At 35.2% G+C, this 23695-nt stretch overlaps 1 protein-coding gene across 1 annotated transcript in view; it reads right to left on the reverse strand.

Moving 5' to 3' along the window:
- Positions 1-8455: 8455 nt before the first annotated feature.
- DCT (dopachrome tautomerase) overlaps positions 8456-23695 on the reverse strand; it is a 38909-nt gene continuing 23669 nt past the window's right edge. The window contains exons 6-7 of the mRNA XM_074192771.1: positions 21113-21248; positions 8456-8686 (exon numbers count right to left, since the gene is read on the reverse strand). Coding sequence (XP_074048872.1) covers positions 8456-8686; positions 21113-21248 — 367 coding nt within the window. The remainder of the gene's footprint in view (positions 8687-21112; positions 21249-23695) is intronic.

The following is a 23695-nucleotide window of genomic DNA, read 5'->3' on the forward strand; positions in this document are numbered from 1 at the left end:
CTGAGTTCAAATTTGACCTCAGACACTTAATAATTCTTAGCTGTGTGACTTTGGGCAAGTCACTTAACCCCATTGCCTTACAAAAACAAAAAAGAAAAAGAAAAAGTAGAAAATGAAGCTTCAAAATAAGTAGGTGATGTTAATTATAAAGCATTCTAATCCTTTGGGCCCCCTTTGAGTTTAGCAATATTCAACCCACATAAAAAGGAATTAAGATGATCTTTCCACACTTCCCTAATAAACTCCCATACACATAAACTCACATTCCCCTTTCAGATTCTCCATACCTTTCTCTGGAGCATTCTTCCGGTTTGCTCTTCTTTCACATCATGGAGAGTTTCACTGAGAATAAGGTTAAGATAAGTTTGTTGTAATATTCATATATGGTTTTCTTCACTGGATTCTCAAATTGGAAAATTCTTGAAACTCATAGGCAAAAATATCCTGCTTATATTTAGTATAGAACAATGGCAATCAATGAAAATTTAGAGAGAAATAGAAAAAAATTCTCATATCATTTTACAAATGAAGAAACATATCCTAAGAAGTTAAGTGACTTGTTCAAGGTGGTATAGCTAATTAAGGCAAAACTATCATGGGAACCCAGGTCTTGCTACTCCCCAGCCCTCCCCGATAACATCTCACCCAAACTTTAATATATTTCTAAATTGAATGAGATTTCTCAGATGTTGTGAAAAACTTATGAGTTTGGTAAACTAGAAGAATGCAGCAATGATTTGCCATTAGTTTTGTGTCTATAGAATCCATTTTTGAGACTGGGAGGTCATTTTGTTCAATGATCCATGTGGACAGATCAATCAATGGAAGAATTGTGCCAATGAAACAGACCTACCTTTTCTGTCTTACTTTATGATGTGTAGATGTAGGGATGAAGTTCTTTGATTATGATACTAGAGATTAAATTATTAAAAATAGATAACACCTCCTTCTTCTCTTATGCCAGCAAAAGATATATTTCCTAGCCTTCTTTCTCTCTGACCTCTGAAAAAAAGAGCCAAGTTTTCAGAAATCCCTACAAACCATGGAAGCCCTTGCTTGACCAGAGTGTTCAATAAAACACTGGTGAAATTCCTGTAGCCATACACTCCATTAACCATTACTATCAGCTTTACTGGAAATGACACAATTTTTGGATTATTATCCCACACAGAATTATTTTTCTGTCATCCTTCCTCAGATGTAATAATTGATAATATTGGTAAAAAATGGTTTAAATTAGCAAACATCTCCATTCACTAAGAGTAAACTCCAGTTGTTTCCACAGTAAGTTTACATCAAATATATATATATATATATATATATATATATTACCTTATGAAAGGGGGTAGAAGGGTTCCACCCCAGCTATAATTATTCTATGTGCACACCTATGAAAAAACCTTCCCTTTATCATACACTCTGGAACTGAATTTCTTGTTTTACTCTTCTATACCTATACCTACCTATTATATTTGAGGAACATGTGGAATCAAAAACTTGAGAGATAACTCTGACCTTGTCAAGTACATAATGCTAATCCACAAATTTCTTACTCTGTCTTTCATTACTCTGTGGCTTCAAATGTACCAACCATTCATTTTAATTCCAGTCTCTTCTTGATGTAATTTTGCTAGGCTCTCCCAATGGACAGGAACTTACATGAAAACTACCATATCACAAGCAGTTAGTTGCTAAATCTACTTCTTCTGCTGCCATTGAAGAGATGTGTTCTAGATTTATTTGAATACTTTTTCATCTTGCCACTCAGTGTCCTTTAACAATTATGACATTTTCCATTTTGGCTTTGGGGCTAAATGGTCTAGTGCTATAAAAAGACTATGCTTCTTTCTTTTTTGATACTATATTGAATATTATATGGCCCTGTGGAAGCTTTCCTAGCATAGCTGGACTCAACTAATCCAAAGGTGCCAGGGCTTCTTATTAGCTCCCAATAGATGAAAGAACCAAGGTGTTAGGGAGGGGGATAGGAGAGTAATACTCAGACCACTGGGGAGATGAGGATCACAATACCAAGACTTTCATTTCATCAGAGGACCCAATAGGCTCTTCATTTGCTATGATACCTATTCCAGAAGAAAGCATTCTCCTTGAAAAAGATGGTTTTGTTTTAGTCTGGAAATGACAGAATCAACAGAGCTAGAGAATGTTGTTAGGAAAAAATTCAGTATTCTGGATATTCATAAATTCAATTCAATTCAGTCCAAGAATTTTATTTATCAGGTACCTACACAGCAATGTGCTAGACACTAGGCAAAATATTCAGAGATATTCTTCAGAATGAAATAAAAGAGGGTTAAGATCATTTTTTTCTTGGAAATAAGAATCTGTGAACAAAGTACATAAAAACATCAAGTGACCATTTGTTTTCATATATGCTGTAACTGTACCATAACTTTAAAAAGTGGTATTGCCTGTTTTGACTCTAGAGGAAAAAAAGTGCTGATGAAACTTCCAAAATCTATGTATAGTCTCTGTGTTCATACTAGGACAATTGATCAAATGAGTGCCTGTTGAAGTTGTTGGGGGTTTTTTTTCCTCCCAACTCCACATGCTCTGAAAAATCAAACAGGGAAAAAATATTGATTATCAAAATGCCTGTTCAATTTTGAAATTTTGATGATATACAAATATAAACCATAGGAGTTTGCTCTATTTATAAGTTCATCTAACCCCTTGACTGCTTTATAACCATACTCTCTCTATTATCCAGTATATAAGAACCTGAACTCTATTATCTAGATCTCCACTATAAATCCCCTCCCCAGCTAATGAACTTTCTTATTCACAATTCTTTTCTTAGCTAGCATAGCTTCAGAAAGTTTGGATGGAGGGAAAGAGCAGGGACAAAGTTGGTGGGGGAAAGGGGACCAGAGAAGAATTCTAATTTCCCAGTGACAATAGGAAGATGGTGTTTGACATTTCCTAAATGCTCTCAGTTGGGCCTGCTGCCCATTTACTTCTTCATGTATCTCCAAGTCTTTATTAAGCTGGTATGGAATATAGCAGTTCCAGAAGTCATGATCATTAATGTAAATACCATTTGTTCCTATAAGACTTGCTTTTGCTGTTATGTTTTTCATACTTGTTTAGCTCATGATATTTCATGCCAAATACTTTACAGACAGTGTTTAGAAATCACAAAGCAGCTAGACCATGAAGGGCTGTGCTCCCATCCATCAGGAAATGGAGTCTGACTGCAGGGATGTTTTGTATTTGCTTTACATTCATTATGAGTTTCTAGCTGAGCCTGCTTTTCTCCACAAATATTGAAGACAGAGAGAACTAATGACATTCTGCTAACACAGACTCATGCTGGTTATTCTGCATCTTCTGAAAGGACTGCATAGATGCTATTAAAAGAATTGCACTTGACAGCTGGGGCTATCAGGCCAGATGTGATACTGGTTTATTAGACAAAGGAGGTCCTTCTGAGGTAAAATTTGAAAAGTCATGCTGAATGGTGTTGCCTAACTAGACATCCCATAAGTGCTTAAAACACATAGGAGACTTACTATCAGATTGAGGAAATGCAAATAAATGGAGAGGACAATAATTAATGTATCCCCCTAATCCAAATTGTGTCTATTTAACCTGCCTTTTATCAGCAAAATTTCTGATTCAAAATTACCAAGTATTTAGTTCTTATTCTTCTTGTTGTGTAATACATATATTTATAAATATGAACTTTCCATTAACAACTGTATTAGACAAAACATGTTTCAGCTAAACTGTAATTCCTAGTTATCTGACATGGATCATCCAGGGTGAGAAAATTTTTAATCTGCAGTAATTCTTTGGAGTCAAATTAGTAGTTACCTAGGGGTTCTTTTTCAGAATGCTTTGGTTTTATTAAAATACCTTGTCACTATATTATTCTCTACTCTGGCAAACAAAAAGCCTAAGATACTTTGGGAGGTCTGTGAAAAATAATTCTCCTTATCAATGAATCTTTGAAAAGTCTCGTTAGCATCTATGGAAATACTTTCCCCCCAACATGCCTGGAAGTAGTAAGGAGAAATCCTGGGACTTTTCTTAATTAAGCAATAAGATATGGCGGAAGGGGGTGTAATGCTGAGATATTATACATCTAAAGCATTGAAAAGCTGAATACATAGTTAAGTACCTCTAAGTCCTTAGGTATCTGATTCTCCGCCAAACGTGCCTTATTGCTGTTATAAAAAGTCTTTTCATATTTCTAAGTAGAACATTCCAAATAGGCAAAGACCCAGTTGGAATGGGTGTCAATCTGGAAACTAATGTGGCAAAAGCTGTAATTTTCCTTTTCCCACATCTCATCATCATCTGGGGATGGTGAGAAAGAAGTGACCAGCTTATATCACATTTTTTGCTTTTGACATGGTGTGCCAGTGAATAAAATTGTGTCTATTTAACCTGCCTTTTATCAGCAAAATTTCTGATTCAAAATTACCAAGTATTTAGTTCTTATTCTTCTTGTTGTGTAATACATATATTTATAAATATGGCCCCATACAACTAATCTTAATCTCTATTTATAGAGGATTACAAAGTTTTTTTTATTTTTTACAAAGTTTTTATATAAGTTATCGCATTTGATTCTCCCAACAAATAGAGGCCATCTTATAGCTGAAGAAAAGAGATGTTCTCATTAACTAATGAGTAATAAATAGAGAGGCGAAATGAATTGTTCAGATTATCACACAACTAATATATATATATTTGAGGAAGAATTAGAATCCAGAACTTCATGAACCCATGACCAACTCTCTGGCAAATATGCCACACTCATTCCAGCACAACTATTGGTCAAAAATCTACTTACATTTTTTTGCAGTTTAAAATATTTATTCAGTACATTTGTTTAGACTATTCTTGAGTTTTGCTTATAGCTTAATGTGGCATCCATTAATGAATCTGTGTTGGAACCTATATTCTTATGAAAAGTATTTTGATACAAGCTTAGGATCTTAAACTATAATTCTTGCTCTTTAAAAAACTTCTAGGTTTTTTCAAATTATGGATCTCTTTTAGCTTTCTCTATTAAATTTGTCTCAAAAAATCTACTTACTTTTCTAGAAGGTAGGTAGAAATATTCTATTCTTTCACAAAATATTTATTATGATAACTGAAAATATTTTTATATAATTAAACATTCATTTTTCTCCTGAGACCCAGTACTGTATCATCTAGTGGTATTTGGACAGATATCACAACTTGAACTCCAAAGCAGAACTTGTTATCTTTCTCCTAAAGTCACAAAAACTTTCTGGATCTTAATTTCCTCAAATAAGTTAGATGACTTTGGAGGTCTTTCATCCAGGATGAGTGATTCCTTTTCTTTCCAACAGCTACAACTTAATTCAGAACCTTCTTGAATGGGGACTACTGAATAATAACCTAGAGATAGAACTAGAAAGGATGTTAGATACCACATAATTCGAATCCTTCATTGTTTGGAAGTGGAAATTGATGCCCAGAAAAGTTGACACTTGCCCAAAAAATTGGTAGTAAGAGGATGAACTGGGATTTGAATCCAATCATTCTAGTTCCAGATTTAGCTTTCATTCCACTATACTATACCAGGCTCTTCATCTCTGAATTAGTGTCCCTGACTCTGATACCTCTTTACTTAATACCAATAAAATTATCTCTGTAATTATTGACATATATATATGTGTGTGTGTGTGCATATCCACATAAATGTATAGTGTTTCCAATAACATGCAAAGATAGTTTTCAACATTCATCTTTTTGTAAACTTTTGAGTTCCACATTTTCTGCCTCCCACCCTTCCTTTTCCCCTCCCCATGACATCAAGTAATCTGATATAGGTTATGTATGTATAATCATGTTTAACATATTCCTGGTTAATCATGTTGTGAAAGAAGAATCAGAACTAAAGGAAAAAGACATGAGAAAGAAAAAATATAAAACAAGTTTTAAAAAGTAAAAGTAGTACTTTTTGGTCTGCATTCATACTCCATAGTTTTTTCCTCTGGAGGTAGATGACATTTCCATCACAAGTCTTTTAAAATTGTCCTCAATCACTAAACTGCTTAGAAGAACTACATTCATCATAGTTGATCATCATACAATGTTGTTAATATGTACAATGTTCTCTGGTTCTGCTCACTTTACTTGGCATCAGTTCATTCAAGTCTTTCCAGGTTTTTCTGAAGTCCTCCCAATCATTATGTACAGTGTTTTAAAATTTACAAAGCACTTTTATAATTGCACACATACACACACACACACACTTACATACATAAATCACCTCATTTGATAGGATCCTCACAACAACTCTATGAGTCAGATTGTGTATCATACCCATTTTACAAATGAGAAAACTAAGCCTCATAGTGGATCAAAATAGAAAATTTAGTGGCAGAGCTCAAACTTGAACCCAGGTCCCCTGACTTCAAGAAGTACTTTGTAGAGCAACTGATGCTATACCCTGCTGATAAATTAATCTTCCTAAAATACTAGTTTAATATCATCATTCTCCTCAAGAACCTACTCTGATTCTCCATAGTCTACCACATAAACCCTAAATTTTCCCTTGTTCTCTAAGCCCTCAAAAATTTAACCCCTCTTGATTATCCAATCAAAGATTCCAATGAATCTTTAAAATTAACCTGTTTTCCATTGTACTTTTATTTATGTGGTTTCTCTAGGTTAAAATGTTCTCTTTATTTGCATGAACTGATGCTGAGTGAGATGAGCAGAACCAGAAAAACACTGTACACCCTAACAGCAACATGGGAGTGATGTTCAACCTAGAAGGACTTGCTCATTCCATCAGTGCAACAATTGGGAACAATTTTGGGCTGTCTGCAAAGGAGAGTGCCATCTGTATCCAGATAAGGAGCTGTGGAGTTTGAACAAAGTTCAAGGACTATTTCCTTTAATTTGGGGGAAAAAACCAGATATCTTATTGTCTGATCTTGTTACCTCTGAGAATTCTGTTCTCTTTAAGGATATGATTTCTCTCTCATCACACCCAATTTGGATCAAGGTACAACATGGAAACAAAGTAAAGACTGATGGAGTGCTATCTTTGGGGTGGGGTGGGGGGAGGGAAGCAAGATTGGGGGAAAATTGTAAAACTCAAATAATATCTTTAATAAAAATAAAAAGATTTAAAAAAAAGACTTGGTCCCTGGAGAAATAAAGCCAAAAATGAAAGTTAAAAAAATGTTCTTTTTCTTCTCTCCTCAACTTTTCCAAATTCTCCTAGTGCCCACGGTCCATTTCCTCTGCAGAACCTTCCCAAATTACTTAATGATTCACTTCTTTGAATTCATGTAGCATTATTTTATATGGTACATAATTACAAATTACTTAATGCTGCTATTTCACTATATATATATATATATATATATATATATATATATATATATATATATATATATATATATATATATATATATACATGTCTTCTCTCCTCAGCTTAAACTATAAATTTCTTTAGGGCATATAGGATCCTCAATTCTGTGCCTCACCTTAGATAATCAACAGATTGGCTTTTATTAGGATGAAGACTTACATGGGCCTAGTATATCTCCCTTATCATCTTTATGACCCTATTTGGGGTCTTCCTGACGAAGATACTGGAGTGATTTGCTATTTCCTTCTTCAGCTCACTTTATAGATGAGGAAAAATTACATAAATAAGGTTCAGTGACTTTTCCAGTGAACAGAACTAGTAAGTATCCCAAATAGGGTTTGAATTTATCTTCCTGATCTATGCATTGCTCCATATAGTTGCTCAATTTTGATAGCTTCTCTTAGTTTTAAGACAGGACAGAAGATAGACAAAATAAAATATAAAACAGAGTACTTTTATTGTCTCAGAAGACATATACCAGAGCCAGAGTAGTAGAAGTAAAGGTATAAATGAACTCTTTGACTTTATACTAGGGCAAGCATGAGGAAAGTGTGAATTAGTTAGATTAGGGAAAATTGCCTGCAAATAAATTGTCTTTAAACATCTACTTTATTATTATTGACTATTTATATTGTTTTACTTTACTTTCCCTTTCCTCTAGGAAGCAATAGATTGGTTAGAAGCTCTGTGAATTTTCTCTTTAAGACACTTTAGAGTCATGTCTATATTGTGCCAACTCATTAACTATTTTCATTTAATTGATTGGTCAATAGAAGCATCCAGCTTGACTATTTCCCCCCCACCTTTGAAACTAAAAAGCTATGCAGTTAATTTAGTCATAATACTGTAATTAGTTGTATGGAAAAACATAATATTAGTTAAACATTGTCACAATGTATGGTAATACCAGTCATTCACCTACTTCACTCAGGATCCTAGAGCTTAGTTTCAAAACACTTGCAAATATAATCAAGGGAATGGACAATAATCTAAATCAAGACTGAATGCCTTATTTATAGTTCTCTATTCATTTAAGAGATTGAGAGACAAGAAGGAAAACAAGTTGCTTCAGACAATGAGCCAATTATAATGGTTACCTGGCAGATTAATAGCATAATCATAGCCAAGTTGGTCTGCACTTAAGAAGACTTCCTCATTTGTCACCGGAGGGAAGAAAGGGACCATATTATACATTCTATTGTGACCAATAGGTGCCAGCTCTGGAGGCCAGACATTGATAGTTGGATTAAAGCGTTTCATCCACTCATCAAAAATGGCATCAGTAAAGGAATGAAGGATCTGCAATGAAATTGAACATAAAATTCAGGACTAACTTTTTCCAAACTCATCTCTAAGCTTGCTGCATAAAATTAATCAATCAAACAATCAATAAACATTTATTATGTACTTACTACATCCTAGTTATTGTACTGTGCAGAAGAGGCAAAGAAGAAGAAAAACAGTTACCATCCTCAAAGTGTTTATCCTCTCATGAGCAAGAAAACACATGCATAAATACACATAAGATAAATATAGAGTAGATGGAGTAGGATTCTTCATTATTAAAAAATTCTCATAAACCATTTAAAATTATAATGCCAAAAAAGCCAGTGACTCACTTGAGTTCTCCCCCAACCACTTCAAATACCATTAAATGACTCTAAAAAAATTCTAGAGTGGCAGAACCTACAAAAAGACTGAGTGAAACAATTTTTCAACCCAAGACAAATTGGAAGATCAGTGAAGGTTTTCTTTCAAAAGGATGAGAGAGGAGTACAGTGGAACTTGGTTGCACTAGAGCAAAGCAGCCCCAGCAATCCAGGTACAGATAGCAGAGCAACTGGGTTAGTTGGCAACAGTGGTGGTTTTCAGACATCTCAGTCCAGAGTTTGCCAAGGACAACTTGGAAGGTCAGCAGGAAAAGTCTGCCACACTGGCTAAGAGTAAAGCACAGTCCAGACCAAGCCTTGGCAGCACAGACCTGGTTGCAGTGGACCAGAAGCAGTCCTTGGAAGTCACTGAATCAACAGAGGCAGTTGCTTCCAGAGCTCTCAGAACACTGTTGGTAAGGGTGGTCAGAAGGAGATTACAGGGATCTCTTTGCTATCACTGAAGCAGAATGCTGTTGCTTTGCTCCTACTCTGATCTGAGTCATAGTCCTGGGTCTCAGTCCCAGGAAGAAGAGTAGTAGCAAAACAGAGTGGAGGCACAGGGGAGTGGGGGAATTTCCTCACAGTTCCAGGGAAGAAAGGAATGCTTGTGATCATTCTCAGACCAGAGTACAGACCAGGAGAATAGTAAAAACCTTTCCATACATCTTACCACTTTGGAAGAATTAAAAACTTGTAGGTCCCTAGAAGTGTCTCTGAAAATAGCTGCAAAAATCCCCCAAAGCTTGGGAAAGTGCATCCTTCACCCAGGAGCAGAGTCCCCACCTTAACAAAGAGTTAAAATCAAGTCATAGACTGGAGAAATGAAGAAACAATAGAAGAAAAAAAATCTGACCACAGATAAGGAAGATCAAAATGCACATACAACAGAAGATAACAAAGTCAAAACTTCTATACCCAAAGCCTTCAAGAAAAATATGAATTGATCTCAGGCCATGAGAGAGTTCAAAAAGGATTTTGAAAATCAAGTAAGTAGAGGAAAAATTGGGAAGAAAATTGAGAGTGATGAGAGAAAATTATGAAAACCAAGTCAGTAGCTTAGTGAAAGAAACAAAAAAATTCATCTTCAAAACAAGACTGAGTCAAATGGAAAAAGAGGTCCAAAAAGTCACTGAGAAGAATTTCTTAAAAGGTAGAAGTGACCAAATGGAAAAGGAGATACAAAAGCTCACTGAAGAAAATAATTCTCTGAGACATAGAATTGAGCAAAGGGAAGTTGATAACTTCATGAGAAATCAAGAAAAAATAAAACAAAAAAAAAAGAATGAAAAACTAGAAGAAAATATGACATATCTCATTGAAAATATCTGACTGGAAAATAGATCCAGGAAAGATAATCTAAAAATTATTGTGCTCCTTGAAAACCATATTCAAACAAAAAGCCTAGACATTATCTTTCAAGAGATTATCAAAAAAACTGCCCTGATATTTTAGAAGTAGAGGGTAAACTAGAAATTGAAAGAATCTATTCATTACCCTCTGAAAAAGTTCCCAAAATGAAAGCTGTCAGAAATATTATAACCAAATTTCAGAGCTCCCAGATAAAGGAGAAAATACTGCAAGCTATCAGAAAGAAACAATTCACTTGTCATGGAGCTATAGTCAGGATAACAAAACTTAGCTGCTTCTGTATTAAGGGATCATAGGGCTTGACATATGATATTCCAGAAGGCAAGAGCTTGAATTACAAACAAGAATCAACTACCCAGCAAAGTTGAATATACTCTTTCATGAGGAAAGTGGACATTCAATGAAATAGGGGAATTCCAAACTTTCCTGATGAAGAGACTAGAGCCCAACAGAAAATTTCATCTTCAAATATGAGACTCAAATGAAGCATAAAAAAGGAAAACAGTAAAGACAAATTATAAGGGACTTAATGATGTTGAATGGTTTATATTCTAGCATGGGAAAATGATATTGATAAGGCATATGAATTTTCTCATTTATAAAGGCAGTTAGAAGAAGCATATATAGACAAGGCAGAAGAGGGAGTTAAATATGAAGGGATAATGTATTAAAAAGATGGAGTTAAGGGGTGAGAAAGAAACATATCGGAAGAAAAGGAAAGGAGGAGGCTTAAGGGGGTAAATTATTTCACATAAAAGGGGCAAGAAAAACTTTTGTACTGGAGTGAGAATGGGAAGGAAATTGAGGGGGGGGGGGAGTGAGTAAGCATTATTCTCATTGAAATTGGTTTGGAGAAGGAATAGCATCCACACTCAATTGGGTATATAAATCTATCTTGCCCTAAAGGAAACTAGGAGGGAAAGGGGATGAGAAAATGCTGGAGGGGGTGATGGAAGGAAGGGAAGATTATGGGAGGGGCAATGAGATGCAAAACACTTTTGAGGAGGAAGAGGATGAAAGAAGAGGGGAAAATAGAATAAATGAGAGTGGGAGAAAATAGGAAGGAGAAAAATTCAGTTAACAATAGTAACTATGGGGAAAAATATTGAAACAAGTTTCTCTCATAAAGACCTCATTTCTTAAACACAGAAAACTGAGTCAAATTTATAAAAAATAGGTCATTCCTCAATTGATAAATGATCAAAAGATATGAACAGCTTTCAGATGAGATTATTAATGTTCTCTATAGCCATAGTCCTAACTCACTATTGATTGGAGAAATGCAAATTAGAACAATTCTGAGGTACTACCTTATACCTATTAGATTGGCTTATAGGACAGATAGAGAAAATGACTAATCTTGGAGGCAATGAACAGAAAATGAGACATTAATGCACTGTTGGTGAAGTTAAATTCTATAGAGAAATTTGGAAGTATTCCAAAAGGACTATAAAACCATGCCTGCCTTTTGACCTAGCAATGCCACTAACAGGTCTATATTCCAGAAGAGATGAAAAACAAGAATGGAAAGGACCTATGGAAAAGGATATTTATAGCAGCTCTTTTCTGGTGGCAAGAGACTAGGAAGTGAGGGGATATCTATCAGCTGGGAAATGACTAAACAAATTGTGGTATGTGATTATGATGGAATGCTATTCTGTTATAAGGAATGATGAGTAGGATGCTCTCAATAAAATCTAGAAAGATTTACATGAACAAATGCAATGGAAAATGTACTATATATAAAGTAACAACATTACTGTAGGATGAGCAGCTGTGAATGACTTATCTTTTCTCAGCAAGACTATGACTCAAGGCAACTCCAAAGGACTTAAAATAAAGAATCCCACTCATCCCCCAAAACAGAGCTAATTGTATCTGAATACAGACTGAAATATACTTTTTTTTAAATTTTGTTTTCCTTGAAGTTTCTTTTTTTAGGGAGGATTTATGTTTACTTTCACAACATGACTATTATGGAAATGTTTTGCATGACTACACATTTTTAACTTATATCAAATAACTTTCCCAATAAGGGGGAATGGGGTGAGAAGGGAATGAATTCAGATCTCAAAAATTTAAAAATGAATATTAAAACTTGGTTGTAAGGGGCGGCTAGGTGGCGTAGTGGATAAAGCACCGGCCTTGGAGTCAGGAGTACCTGGGTTCAAATCTGGTCTCAGACACTTAATAATTACCTAGCTGTGTGACCTTGGGCAAGCCACTTAACCCCATTTGCCTTGAAAAAAAAAAAAACTTGGTTGTATATGTAACAGAGAAAAATTAAGTTAAATTAAGAAATGCAAACAAAAAAAAAATCTTTGTGCCAATAATGGTAACATTAAAAAACATTCTTTATCATGACTTTTTTTCAACCTTTTCTTACTGGAAACTTGCTTAAATAATTCATTTTATGATATAAATTCAAAATCTTTTGTAATCCTTTGGCCAAAAAGAGCTTTAAAAAGTCGTAATTCATATTGGTATCACATCTAAAAAGGCAATTTAATCAAACCCCTCAATTTACATATGAGGACCAGGGAGTTTAAATAAATTTCCCAATGTCACACAAAGGGTAAGTAGCAGAGCTAGAGTACAAATCCAAGTCTTCTGACTTCACATTCTATACCCTTTTTTCACTCCATCACATTTCTTCACAATCTGTGATAGCAGGAAAGTAGCAACTGAGGTCAATGACTGATGAATTCTCTCCTGATCTGAGGCCATCTGCTGGCAGCATAACAAAGCTGGCAGACGATTTCCAGTTCAGTCCATTACGTAGAAGTTACAGAATGATCTATTTTGTTATATCAGGCAGCTGGATGCACAGTGAATAGACTATAGGACGTAAAATCTGGAAAATCTGAATTCAAATCCTGTCCCAGATACTTAATAGTTGTGCAACCCTGAGCAAGTCAGTTAAGCTCTAACTACTTCAGTTTCCCCTCATATATAAAATGGGGATAATATAGCACCTACCTCCCAGGTTGTGGTAAAGATAAAAGGAAATGATATTTGTAAAGAATTTTTTCATTTTTATAACATTTCATTTTCCCCAATTAAATGGCAAGTCAATTTTTTGAATTCATTTTTACAAGATTTTAAGTTGCAGATTTTTCTTCCTCTCTTCCTCCCTCCCCTCCCTTCTTCCAAAATAGTAGGCAATTTGATGTTATGCAATGTGCTATCATGTAGCACATATTTTCATATTAGTCATAGATATGAAAGGAGAAACAGAACAAAAGAAAAAATATAAAAAAAATAAAAGAAGTGAAGTAATAAACTTTGATCTGTATTCAGAGTCCAACAGTTTTTTATCTGGATGTGGACAGTACTTTCATTCATGAGTTCCTTGTACTTGTTTTAGATCATTGTGTTGCTGAGAAGAACTGTCATTCATAGTTGACTATCACACAATGTTGCTGATACTGTTTATGCTCCTGGTTTTTCTCTTTTCACTTTGCATCAGTTCATACAAGTCTTTTCAGGTTTTACTGAAATCTGCCTGTTCATCTTATTGAATATATTTTCTTATTGTATAATATTATACCATTATGCCCAGTTTGGTTGTCTTTTGGTCATAGTTCCAAATTGCTCTCTGGATTTGATTCCATCAGTTCATAATTCCAACAGTGCATTAGTATTACAATTTTTTTACATCCTCTCCAACATTTATCATTTCCTTTTTTGTCATATTAACCAATCTGATAGGCATGAGGTGGAACTTCAGAATTATTTTAATTTTCATTTCTCTGATCATAAATGAGTAAGGGCATTTCTTCACATATTAATCTCACTTTGGATTTTCAGGATTTCCAATTTGGTATTCTGTTGGGGATTTAATTTGTTCTTTTTTTGGTTTTTTTTAGTTGCAAGTCCAATTCACTGAATTATTTTTTTTTCCTTTTTTGTTAATGTCAGAATTTAGAGAAAGTATCTAGATAATTTGGAGAATAAATTTTCTCCCAAGTATGGCTACAACCCATAAATTTTGGAATATTGTCTCATAGTGGTCATTCTCTTTAATGAAATTGTTGATTGCTTCTGTGATTTGTTCTTCAACCACTTATTCTTTAGGTTTAGATTATTTAGTTTCCAATTAATCTATCTTTATGATCCAAAAAGAATGCATTTGATATTTCTGCCTTTCTACTTTTGATTTTGAGGTTTTTATACACAGTAACATGTATAATCTTTATGTAGGTGCCATGTGGAACAGAAACAAATGATTATTCCTTTTTGTTTCTATTCAGTTTTCTCCAAAAGTCTTTCATACCTAATTTTTCTAATATTCTATATATGTCCTTAACTTTTCTTGTTTCTTTTTTGGTTGAATTTGTCAAGTTCTGAGAGGAGACAGTTGAGGTTTCCCAATAGTATAGTTTTGCTGCCTATTTCTTCCTGTAATTCACTTAACTTCTTAAAAAATTTGGATACTATACCACATATAAGTTTAGTATTGTTACTGCTTCAATGTCTATATTTTTTAGCAAGATGTAGATTTCTCTCTTATTCCTTGCTTTTTACTTTTACTGAGTTCAGGATTTCTAACCCTACTTTTTTTTTAACTACAGTTGAAGTTAAATAGATTCTTCTCTAGCTTCCTCACTAGTGTTTTGCTTCTGTCTATCACTTCCCTGATCTACCCTCCCTTCTGCCAATGCCCCCCCCAGCCCTTTATTTAATATTCTACCTTCCTACTTCCTTGGCAGGTAAAACAGAGTTATTGTGTATATTTCTGTATATACATTCTGTATATCTTTGAGCCAATATTGAAGAGAATAAGGTAAACTCGATGCCCATCACCCTCCCTCCCATCATCCCCTCCATTTTAAAGGACTTTTGCACCATTTCATGGGAAATAATTTACTACATTCTGCTTCCCTTTCTTCTGCAGCTAGTGAACTCCTTTTTTTTTACAAACTTTATTTTCCTCTATCATTCCTTTATTCATCTTATATCTGTGTACCTTCTGTCTATGTACATTCTTTCTAGCTAAACTATTAGTGATAATTTTTAAGTTACAAATATCATCTTTCCATGTAGGTATGTAAACAGTTTAGCTCTAGTGAATTCCTTACATTTTCTTTCCACTTTTTACCTGTTTATGCTTCTCTTGGGTCTTGATATTGGAAGTCAAATTTTTTTGGTTTAATTCTGGTCTTTTCCTAATAAAAATCAGAAATCTTTCTATTTCATTAAATGACCATTTCCCCCTTTGATGTATTGTGTTTAATTTTGCTGGGTAAGTGATTGTTGGTTGTAGTCCTTACTCCTTTGCCTTCCAGAATATCATGTTCCACATCTCAGTTCTTTTAATGTAGTAACTGCCACAATCTGAGCAATCCTGATTGCATATCCCCAATATTTAAATTGATTGTTTCTGTAGACTTGTAGTATTTTTTTCTTTGAACTGATAGATCTGAAATTTGGCTGTAATATTCCTTGAAATTTTGGGGGGGATCTCTTTCTTGAGGTGATTAGTGGATTTTTTTCAATGCCAACTGGTTCCAGGATACCAGGACAGTTTTTCTGGATAATTTCTTTGAAAGATATTTAATAAAAGGCAGTTTACACTTGAGGAAATCAAAGCAATCCATAGTCATATGAAAAATTGCTCTAAATCATTACTTATTAAAGAAATGCAGATTAAAGCATCTCTGAGGTACCACCTCACACCTCTCAGACTGGCCAATATGACCAGAAAGGACAATGATCAATATTGGAAGGGATGTGGGAAATCTGGGACAGTAATACATTGTTGGTGGAGCTGTGAACTCATTCAACCCTTCTGGAGAGAAATTTGGAATTAAGCCCAAAGGGCAACAAAAACATGCATACCCTTTGATCCAATAATATCACTACTGGGTCTATACCATGAAGAGATGATGAAAAAGGGTAAAAATACTGGTACAAAAATATTCATAGCAGCCCTGTTTGTGGTGGCAAAGAATTGGAAATTAAATGTATGTCCTTCAATTAGAGAAGGGCTTAACAAACTGTGGTATATGTATGTCATGGAACATTATTGTTCTGTTAGAAACCAGGAGGGATGGGAATTCAGGGAAGCCTGAAAGGATTTGCGTGAACTGATGCTAAGTGAGATGAGCAGAACCAGAACATTGTACACCCTAACAGCAACAGATTGATCATCACCCCTGATGGACTTGTTCATTCCTTCAGTGCAACAACCAGGGACAATTTTGGACTATCTGCAATGGAGAATACCATCTGTATCCAGAGAAAGAATTGTGGAGTTTTAACAAAGACCAAAGATTATTACCTTCAATTTAGGGGGGAAAAATTATCTTATTGTGTAATTTTGCTATCTCTTACACTTTATTTTTCTTCCTTAAGGATATGATTTCTCTCTCATCACATTCAACTGAGATCAGTGTATACTATGGAAACAATGTAAAGACTAACAGAATGCCTTCTGTGGGGTGGGGAGGGAAGCAAGAATGGGGGAAAATTATAAAACTGAAAATAAATAAAATCTTTCTAAAAAGAAAAAAGAAAGATATTGCATAGTTCCTCCTGTTTATTATAGTTTTCCGGTAGTACAGTGTTTCTGTTAATGCCTCTCCTATATCTATTTTACAGGTTAGTTGTTTTCCCAGAGGTATTTTACATTTTCTTCCATTTTTCATTCTTTTGAATTTGTTTGCTTGATTCTTTTTATTTTTAGCTTTTTTTTTTGACAAGGCAATGGGATTAAGTGACTTACCCAAGGGCACACAGCTAGGTAATTAATAAGTGTCTGAGGTCACATTTGAACTCAGGACCTCCTGACTCCAGGGCCAGGGCTACCTGATTGTTTGATTGGTTCTTGCTGTCTCCTCAAGTCATTAGCCTCCACTTGCCCAGTTCTAACTTGTAAAGTGTTTTCTGCAAATAGCTTTTATACTTTCTTTTCCAATTGACCAATTGTATGCTTAAGAAAGTTGCTTTCTTCAGTAGATTTTTGTAAATCCTTTTCCATTTGACCAATTCTACTTTTAGACAGTTTTCTTTCCCAAATGACTTTTTTTAATATTTGTCTTGCATCTCTCCTTTCTTTTCTCAATTTTTCTTCTATGGCTCATATATAATTTTAAGCTCCATTTTGAGCTCTTCCAGGAGTTCTTTCTGAGTTTGAAACCATTTCCCAATTTTTATTTGGGGTTTTGCTCATAACTATTAGGATGTTAATATGTTTTGGGGCATTGTGCTAAGCACTATAGATCTAAAGAAGGACAAAAATCAGTGCTTGCTCTCAAGGAGTTCAATGTCTAATAGAAATGACATGCAAACAACTATGTATAAGTAGGATATAAACAGAATAAATTGGAGATGATCTCAGAAAAGAAGGCCCTGAGACTAAGGAGGATTGGAAACTTCTTGCAGAAGATGGGACTTTACATGAGACTTATAGGAAACCAGTGAAACCAGAACATGAAGTTGAGGAGAAAAAGAGTTTCAGGCATGGGATAAATAGCAAAAATGCCCAGAAACATCACTAGATCACAGAGTATACAGAAGGAATAATACTGAAAAGACAGGAATGAGCCAAGAATGTTAAGGTTTTCAAGGTCAAACAAGATTTTATATTTAATTCTAGAGGTAATAGGGAGTTACTGGAATTTATTGAATGGGGGAAGGGGGTGGAAGGTGGTGGTATAGTCAGACTTGTACATTCAAAAGACCAATTAGGAAGTTGAGTAAAATGCATTCTGTGTGATCTGGTATCCATAGTACTACCCCCTTCATATTTATATTTATGTATTGCTACCTTACTTGTATTCTTAAGGAAGTCTTTTATGCTGAATTGTTCTATTAAAAGCTTGAAGTTAGACACAAAGAAAACAGAGACTCAGCAATGATGATTCTGCATCACCAATTCAAGGACAGCTACATTTTTAATATCCTTCCCATTTTGCTAATCAGTGTCAGAGTGAGGATTTAAACTCATGAGTTTTGACCTTAAATACAGCAGCTCTGATCATTACATATTTTAAAATTATAGAAGTGAATTTTCTACCTAGATAATCCTGATGTCTAGAAAGAGCATTGGGTAAGAATTTTGTAATATGACCAATATGAAGCTATTCATATTATACACATTAGTCCAACCACATATTTATTACTTAATTGACTATTATTCAGTTGTCTTTCTCATGTCTCCCCTAACAATTAGTACTGTCACAAAGTGACTAACTCTCTAAAGTTATGTCATAAGGCAACAGTACCTAAAGTTATGTCATAAGGCAACAGGTTAAACCTATGTTTGTGTAGTCAAACTCTTCCTGATTTTTCTACTCTATCCATTGTGCATCCCCATCCCCAAAACATTATAAAGTTTGATTGCCAAGCAAATAGCAATTTTGACTTTGGGGGAGCCTTAGAGTCTTCCCCAAAATTATCATTTCTACCTTCACATACATATCAAGCCCCAGTTGCTTTTTGATTGAGGAATGGTCTTACCAAAAATTACAAGTTGACAGGGTGGTCACATAGAGGTTAATTGTAATAACTATTTGTTAACTAAAATAAATGTTGCCTGAGTAAACAAATCCTCTACACAATCTCTAGTCCTTTACAGAAGTGTCCAACAGTGTCTAAAGTGAGTGCTTCACTAATTGCTGATAAAGCTGGGGGGCAGTCTGAAAGAAATTAAAGCAAAAATTTGACATACTTGCTAGTTATTGATGTCTTTATAACAAAGCAGATAAATAGGAGGTAGATTAAATTGTCACAGTCACTAGATATTAAAATACAGATGAACATAATGACTTATAGTTCAATTCTTCCCCTCTATAAAGGGAGCATTTCTGAGTTTAGTGGAATTTTTTACATTATGAAGTGTTGTGCAGAGTCCTCATGACTTCCACTGAGGAGGTATTTATTGGTACATTGGTAAAGACTCCTTAACCAATTGTTAAATCCCCTTCACAACCTTGCTCTCTGATTAGGTTTAAATTGGTCTAGTTCCGAGTACGTAGAACATTGAGGATAATTGATTCATGAATCATAGAGTTAGAGCTAGAAGGGACTTTAGAGGTCACTGAGTTCAAATGCTTCATTTGATAGATGAGAAATATGAGGCTGAGGGACATTAAGGGACTTGTCTTGGGCCAAATAGCTAGTAAGTGGATATGGGGAGTTTTGAGCCCAGATCTATCTGATTTCAATCCCAATCCCCTATCCACTCTGTCCTTCTTCATGATCAGTTTATTTACCTTGGCTATACATTTGGACTTTGTTTTTTAAAGGAATAAGGTACAGATAGACAAGAAAACAGGAGCTGGGAGGTCAGACCTAAAGAAAGCTCTTGGACACATTAGAACCCTGGACTCAGAAGTTGGCCTAAGCATTCAGATGGCTCCTCCAGGGAAACATGTAAAAGAAACAACTAACAATTCCAGAATCCGTAATTCACCATGAGGGCACAACTATAGAAATCACTGTGGAGGTACAGAGACCAGGGCTGGCTTAGTGAAGAACTCACCCAGGATGTGACCACTAGAATAAGGATAGGGAATCACATAATCTGGTGGCATCCTATTTTAACTTTTCTTAACTAGGTGCTAAATGTGTGGGATTTCTAAGATGCTGGATTTTACTATCAATGCCTTCTATTTTCATTGACCATCAAAATCTTCCTGCCCTAGTTTCAGGTCTTCCAGACAACCACAGGGAAGGACCCTATAGTAGCAATAAAAATCCTAACAACAATATAGGTCCTTGAGAGAGAGATTTCACATACACACACACACACACACACACACACACACACACACACACACATCATGTCATTTCAATTTTATCATGGATTCTTAGTGAGAAAATCCCCTCTACCAATGTAGGTTGGCAACATTTATTCCACCTATAGTCATCTCCTGTGACACTAAGAGTTTAAGTGACTTGCTAGGATCACAGAGTCTGTGTTTGTGTGTGTGTCTGTGTGTGTGTGTGTGTGTGTGTGTGTGTGTGCCTAGAGCTTTTTTGACTTTGCATCTATTACATCACAATGTTGTCTTTCAAAACAAACACTATGACTGGTGAAATAGTGAAGGGGGAATATAGGACAATTGTTGCTATAATTATAGTCTAGATATATCTGTGCAAGAAAATAGCCTTACAATAGGAGTACTCTAAGAAAAAATATTGCTTTGAAACAATCCATCAAAGACATGGGGCCTAGAAGACAGGTAGTCCAAAGATAATTTATGGGAAGTTAAGTAACTATCTTTAAAGCAGAGATATAGTCAAGGTTCCCTGGTGAAACACTGATATTTATGTCATCTAATGCTTTTCAATGTATTTTGTATTGATTAGTCATATTGAACTGAGGATCACTGGAATAACATGGTTATGAGACCTTTGGCCAACTTACTACTTTGTCTCACACATTCTCCCACTGAGCACATTTTCAAAACCAAATAAATCTCTAAATGGGTTGAGCATTTTTGTTAACTAAAATTCATAGTATAACTGTCAAAATACTCTGTACTAAGGCAAAGACACTGAGATATTTAACTAAAACTGTCTCTGATTTGGAAAGATGCTAGCACTTGTACACATTGACATGAACCAAACAGTAGCTCTTAGATTAAATAGTACTTACCTGCCAAATTTTGGCTTAACTTTTTTTTATTTCTTACAGAAAAGAAGAACTTGTCTTTGAGATACCTTTATCTCCTGTAAGTCTTTAAAAAGGACATACCACAAAAATGGGATCATTCGCAGCAGAATGGGGCAAAGCACTAGTGCCATTAAGAAAAGCATGAACCAGGTTATGAAGGCTTGTTGCTGTTGAATCAAAGGTTCCATCTGCATTATTAAATCCTTCAAGGGCATTCCTGCATAAGACAAATATAAATATGTTGTCTATTTTGTTGTTTTTGTTGTTACTTATTTTAGCTGTGTCTGACACTTCATGAACCCATTTGGAGTTTTTTGGCAAAGATATTGGAGTGTTTGCCATTGCTTTCTCCAGATCACATTATATATGAGGAAACTGACACGGAGTTAAAGGACTTGGCTAGGGTCACATAGCTGGAGGTGTCTGAGTTCAGGTCCAGCACTCTATCCAATGCATCCCCCAGTTGCCCCATGATGCTCATAGGTTTTTCAAAAGATTTTTTGTACTCCCCAAATAGTGATATTGTACTAAATTGAATACTAAAGGAGTCATATGTAATGAGCATTTTTTTAGGGTTTTTTTGCAAGGCAAATGGAGTTAAGTGGCTTGCCCAAGGCCACACAGCTAGGTAATTATTAAGCGTCTAAGACCGGATTTGAACCCAGGTACTCCTGACTCCAGGGCCAGTGCTTTATCCACTGCACCACCTAGCTGCCCCTGTAATGAGCATTTTAATTGGCTTAGCATTAGCCTCCATTTTCAAAAATTGTCCTCTCTCTTACAATATTTAAAACCACCATCCTCCCAATCACCTCGATCTAAAATTTCAGAATCATCTTTCACTCTTCCTTTCTGGTCATTGCTCAATTCTGCACTTACACAGTTGAGCAGAAATCCTGGTATTTAGACCTATTTTTAGCATGGAAAAAACATCCCAATCTACTTGCTATCATAGCATTGGGATCCATAAAGTGCTCTTTTTAAAAAAATCAAATGAGGACCTTCAATGCAGTGAGTACTACAGAGAATCTGTGAAAGGATATGGTTGAGAATTACACAAGATAAGAAGTTGTAATCTCTGCCACTGGAGGAAGAAGTCACATGAATGAGATCACAGATCCCTTGAAGTATGGAAGTACTATACCCTAAAGCTGATATTTTATTTTATTTTATTTTGCAAGGCAATGGGGTTAAGTGGCTTGCCCAAGGCCACACAGCTAGGTAATTATTAAGTGTCTGAGGCTGGATTTGAACTCAGGTACTCCTGATTCCAAGGCCAGTGCTCTATCCACTGCACCACCTAGACGCCCCCTTAAAGCTGATATTAAAAAAAAATTACTTCCCGATTCTGAGGGTTTGATTAGGAATAGAAAGGATGAAATTATAGAACTACAGTGTTAGAGCTGAAAGGGATCTTAGAAGCCATTGAATCCAACCCACATATTTTACAAATTAAAAAACTGAGAGTCTAAATGACCTGTCTAGGATCTGAATTCAGATCTTCTTGTCTCCAATACATCATATAACCTAACTGCCTAAAACTAGAGGAAGAGATGGTAGTCACAATAAGGAACACTTTTAAATATTATTTTTTAAAATATTTCACATATGCTTAATGCCAGGAAATTTTGCAATTAGTAGCATGTATCTATTTTTATGGCAATTCAAGGTCTATATGTCACAGTAAAGACTTAAGTGTCTCCATTGAATGGTCAAAATTTTCCAATTTTTCAAGTCTTGTTTCTGAGTCTACCCCTCTACCAAAACTGTTCCCTCAAAATTTTCCATGTTCTTTAAAACATAAAATCCAAGACCTTTTCTCAGTCCTAAGCTTTTTTTTACCTTTATGTGACACTGAATACTGTTAACTATCCTCAAACCTACCTTGAATTCAGTGAGACTATACTCTTTTAGCTTCCTTCTGATATGAATATTCCTTATTCTTCTTAGATAGTTCAGTCTATTTTCCATCCCCCCAAGTATAAAAGTCCCCAAAGAGTCCATCTTCAACCCTTTTTTCTTCTTTCTACACTTTTCTTTGGGACCTCATTCACTCCCATGTCAGGGGAGGCTAGGGAAGGTTACTATTAATAAAATAGCTGACAAAACCCCATTTTGTCATAAAGCACCACTTTGTCATCCATGTAGCCTTAAGTTTCTTTTCACAAGTAAAGGTTCCATTTCCTTAGGACTTAGCCCAAGGACTTTCCTGGGAAAAAAATGTCTTCTGACTTCTCTATATTCTTACTTCCTCAGCTTCTCCTTAAATTGGTTCCCTGATCTCTTCTTGTATTTTTTCCATCTTTATCATTACCTATTGAATCTTTGGGACATAGATATTTTTCAGAATTTCCATCTCTGAGTCCATGGATTTAAAAAAAATTAACACCTTAGTATTAAATGAGGCTGAGACTGACAGAGAGCTATGACCTGCAAGCTATCCCCACTTCAACCTAGTATCAGGGCTTAGAATAAACCCTAGGCAGGTAACAGAACCCATGAGTAACTGTACTAATAAAAGAACTACCAACAAAGGTCTTTTCCTATCACTTATGAGGCAACTAGTGAATACCTAAACTATTCTGTGAGTCCTTGCAATAAAACTGGCTTGTTGCTAACCACGAGTAATCTTCTCATTTCCTTCCCAAGAACTGTTGTACTCAC

This window comes from Macrotis lagotis, chromosome 6 (genome assembly GCF_037893015.1).
Source record: "Macrotis lagotis isolate mMagLag1 chromosome 6, bilby.v1.9.chrom.fasta, whole genome shotgun sequence".
Taxonomy (NCBI): Eukaryota; Metazoa; Chordata; class Mammalia; order Peramelemorphia; family Peramelidae; genus Macrotis; species Macrotis lagotis.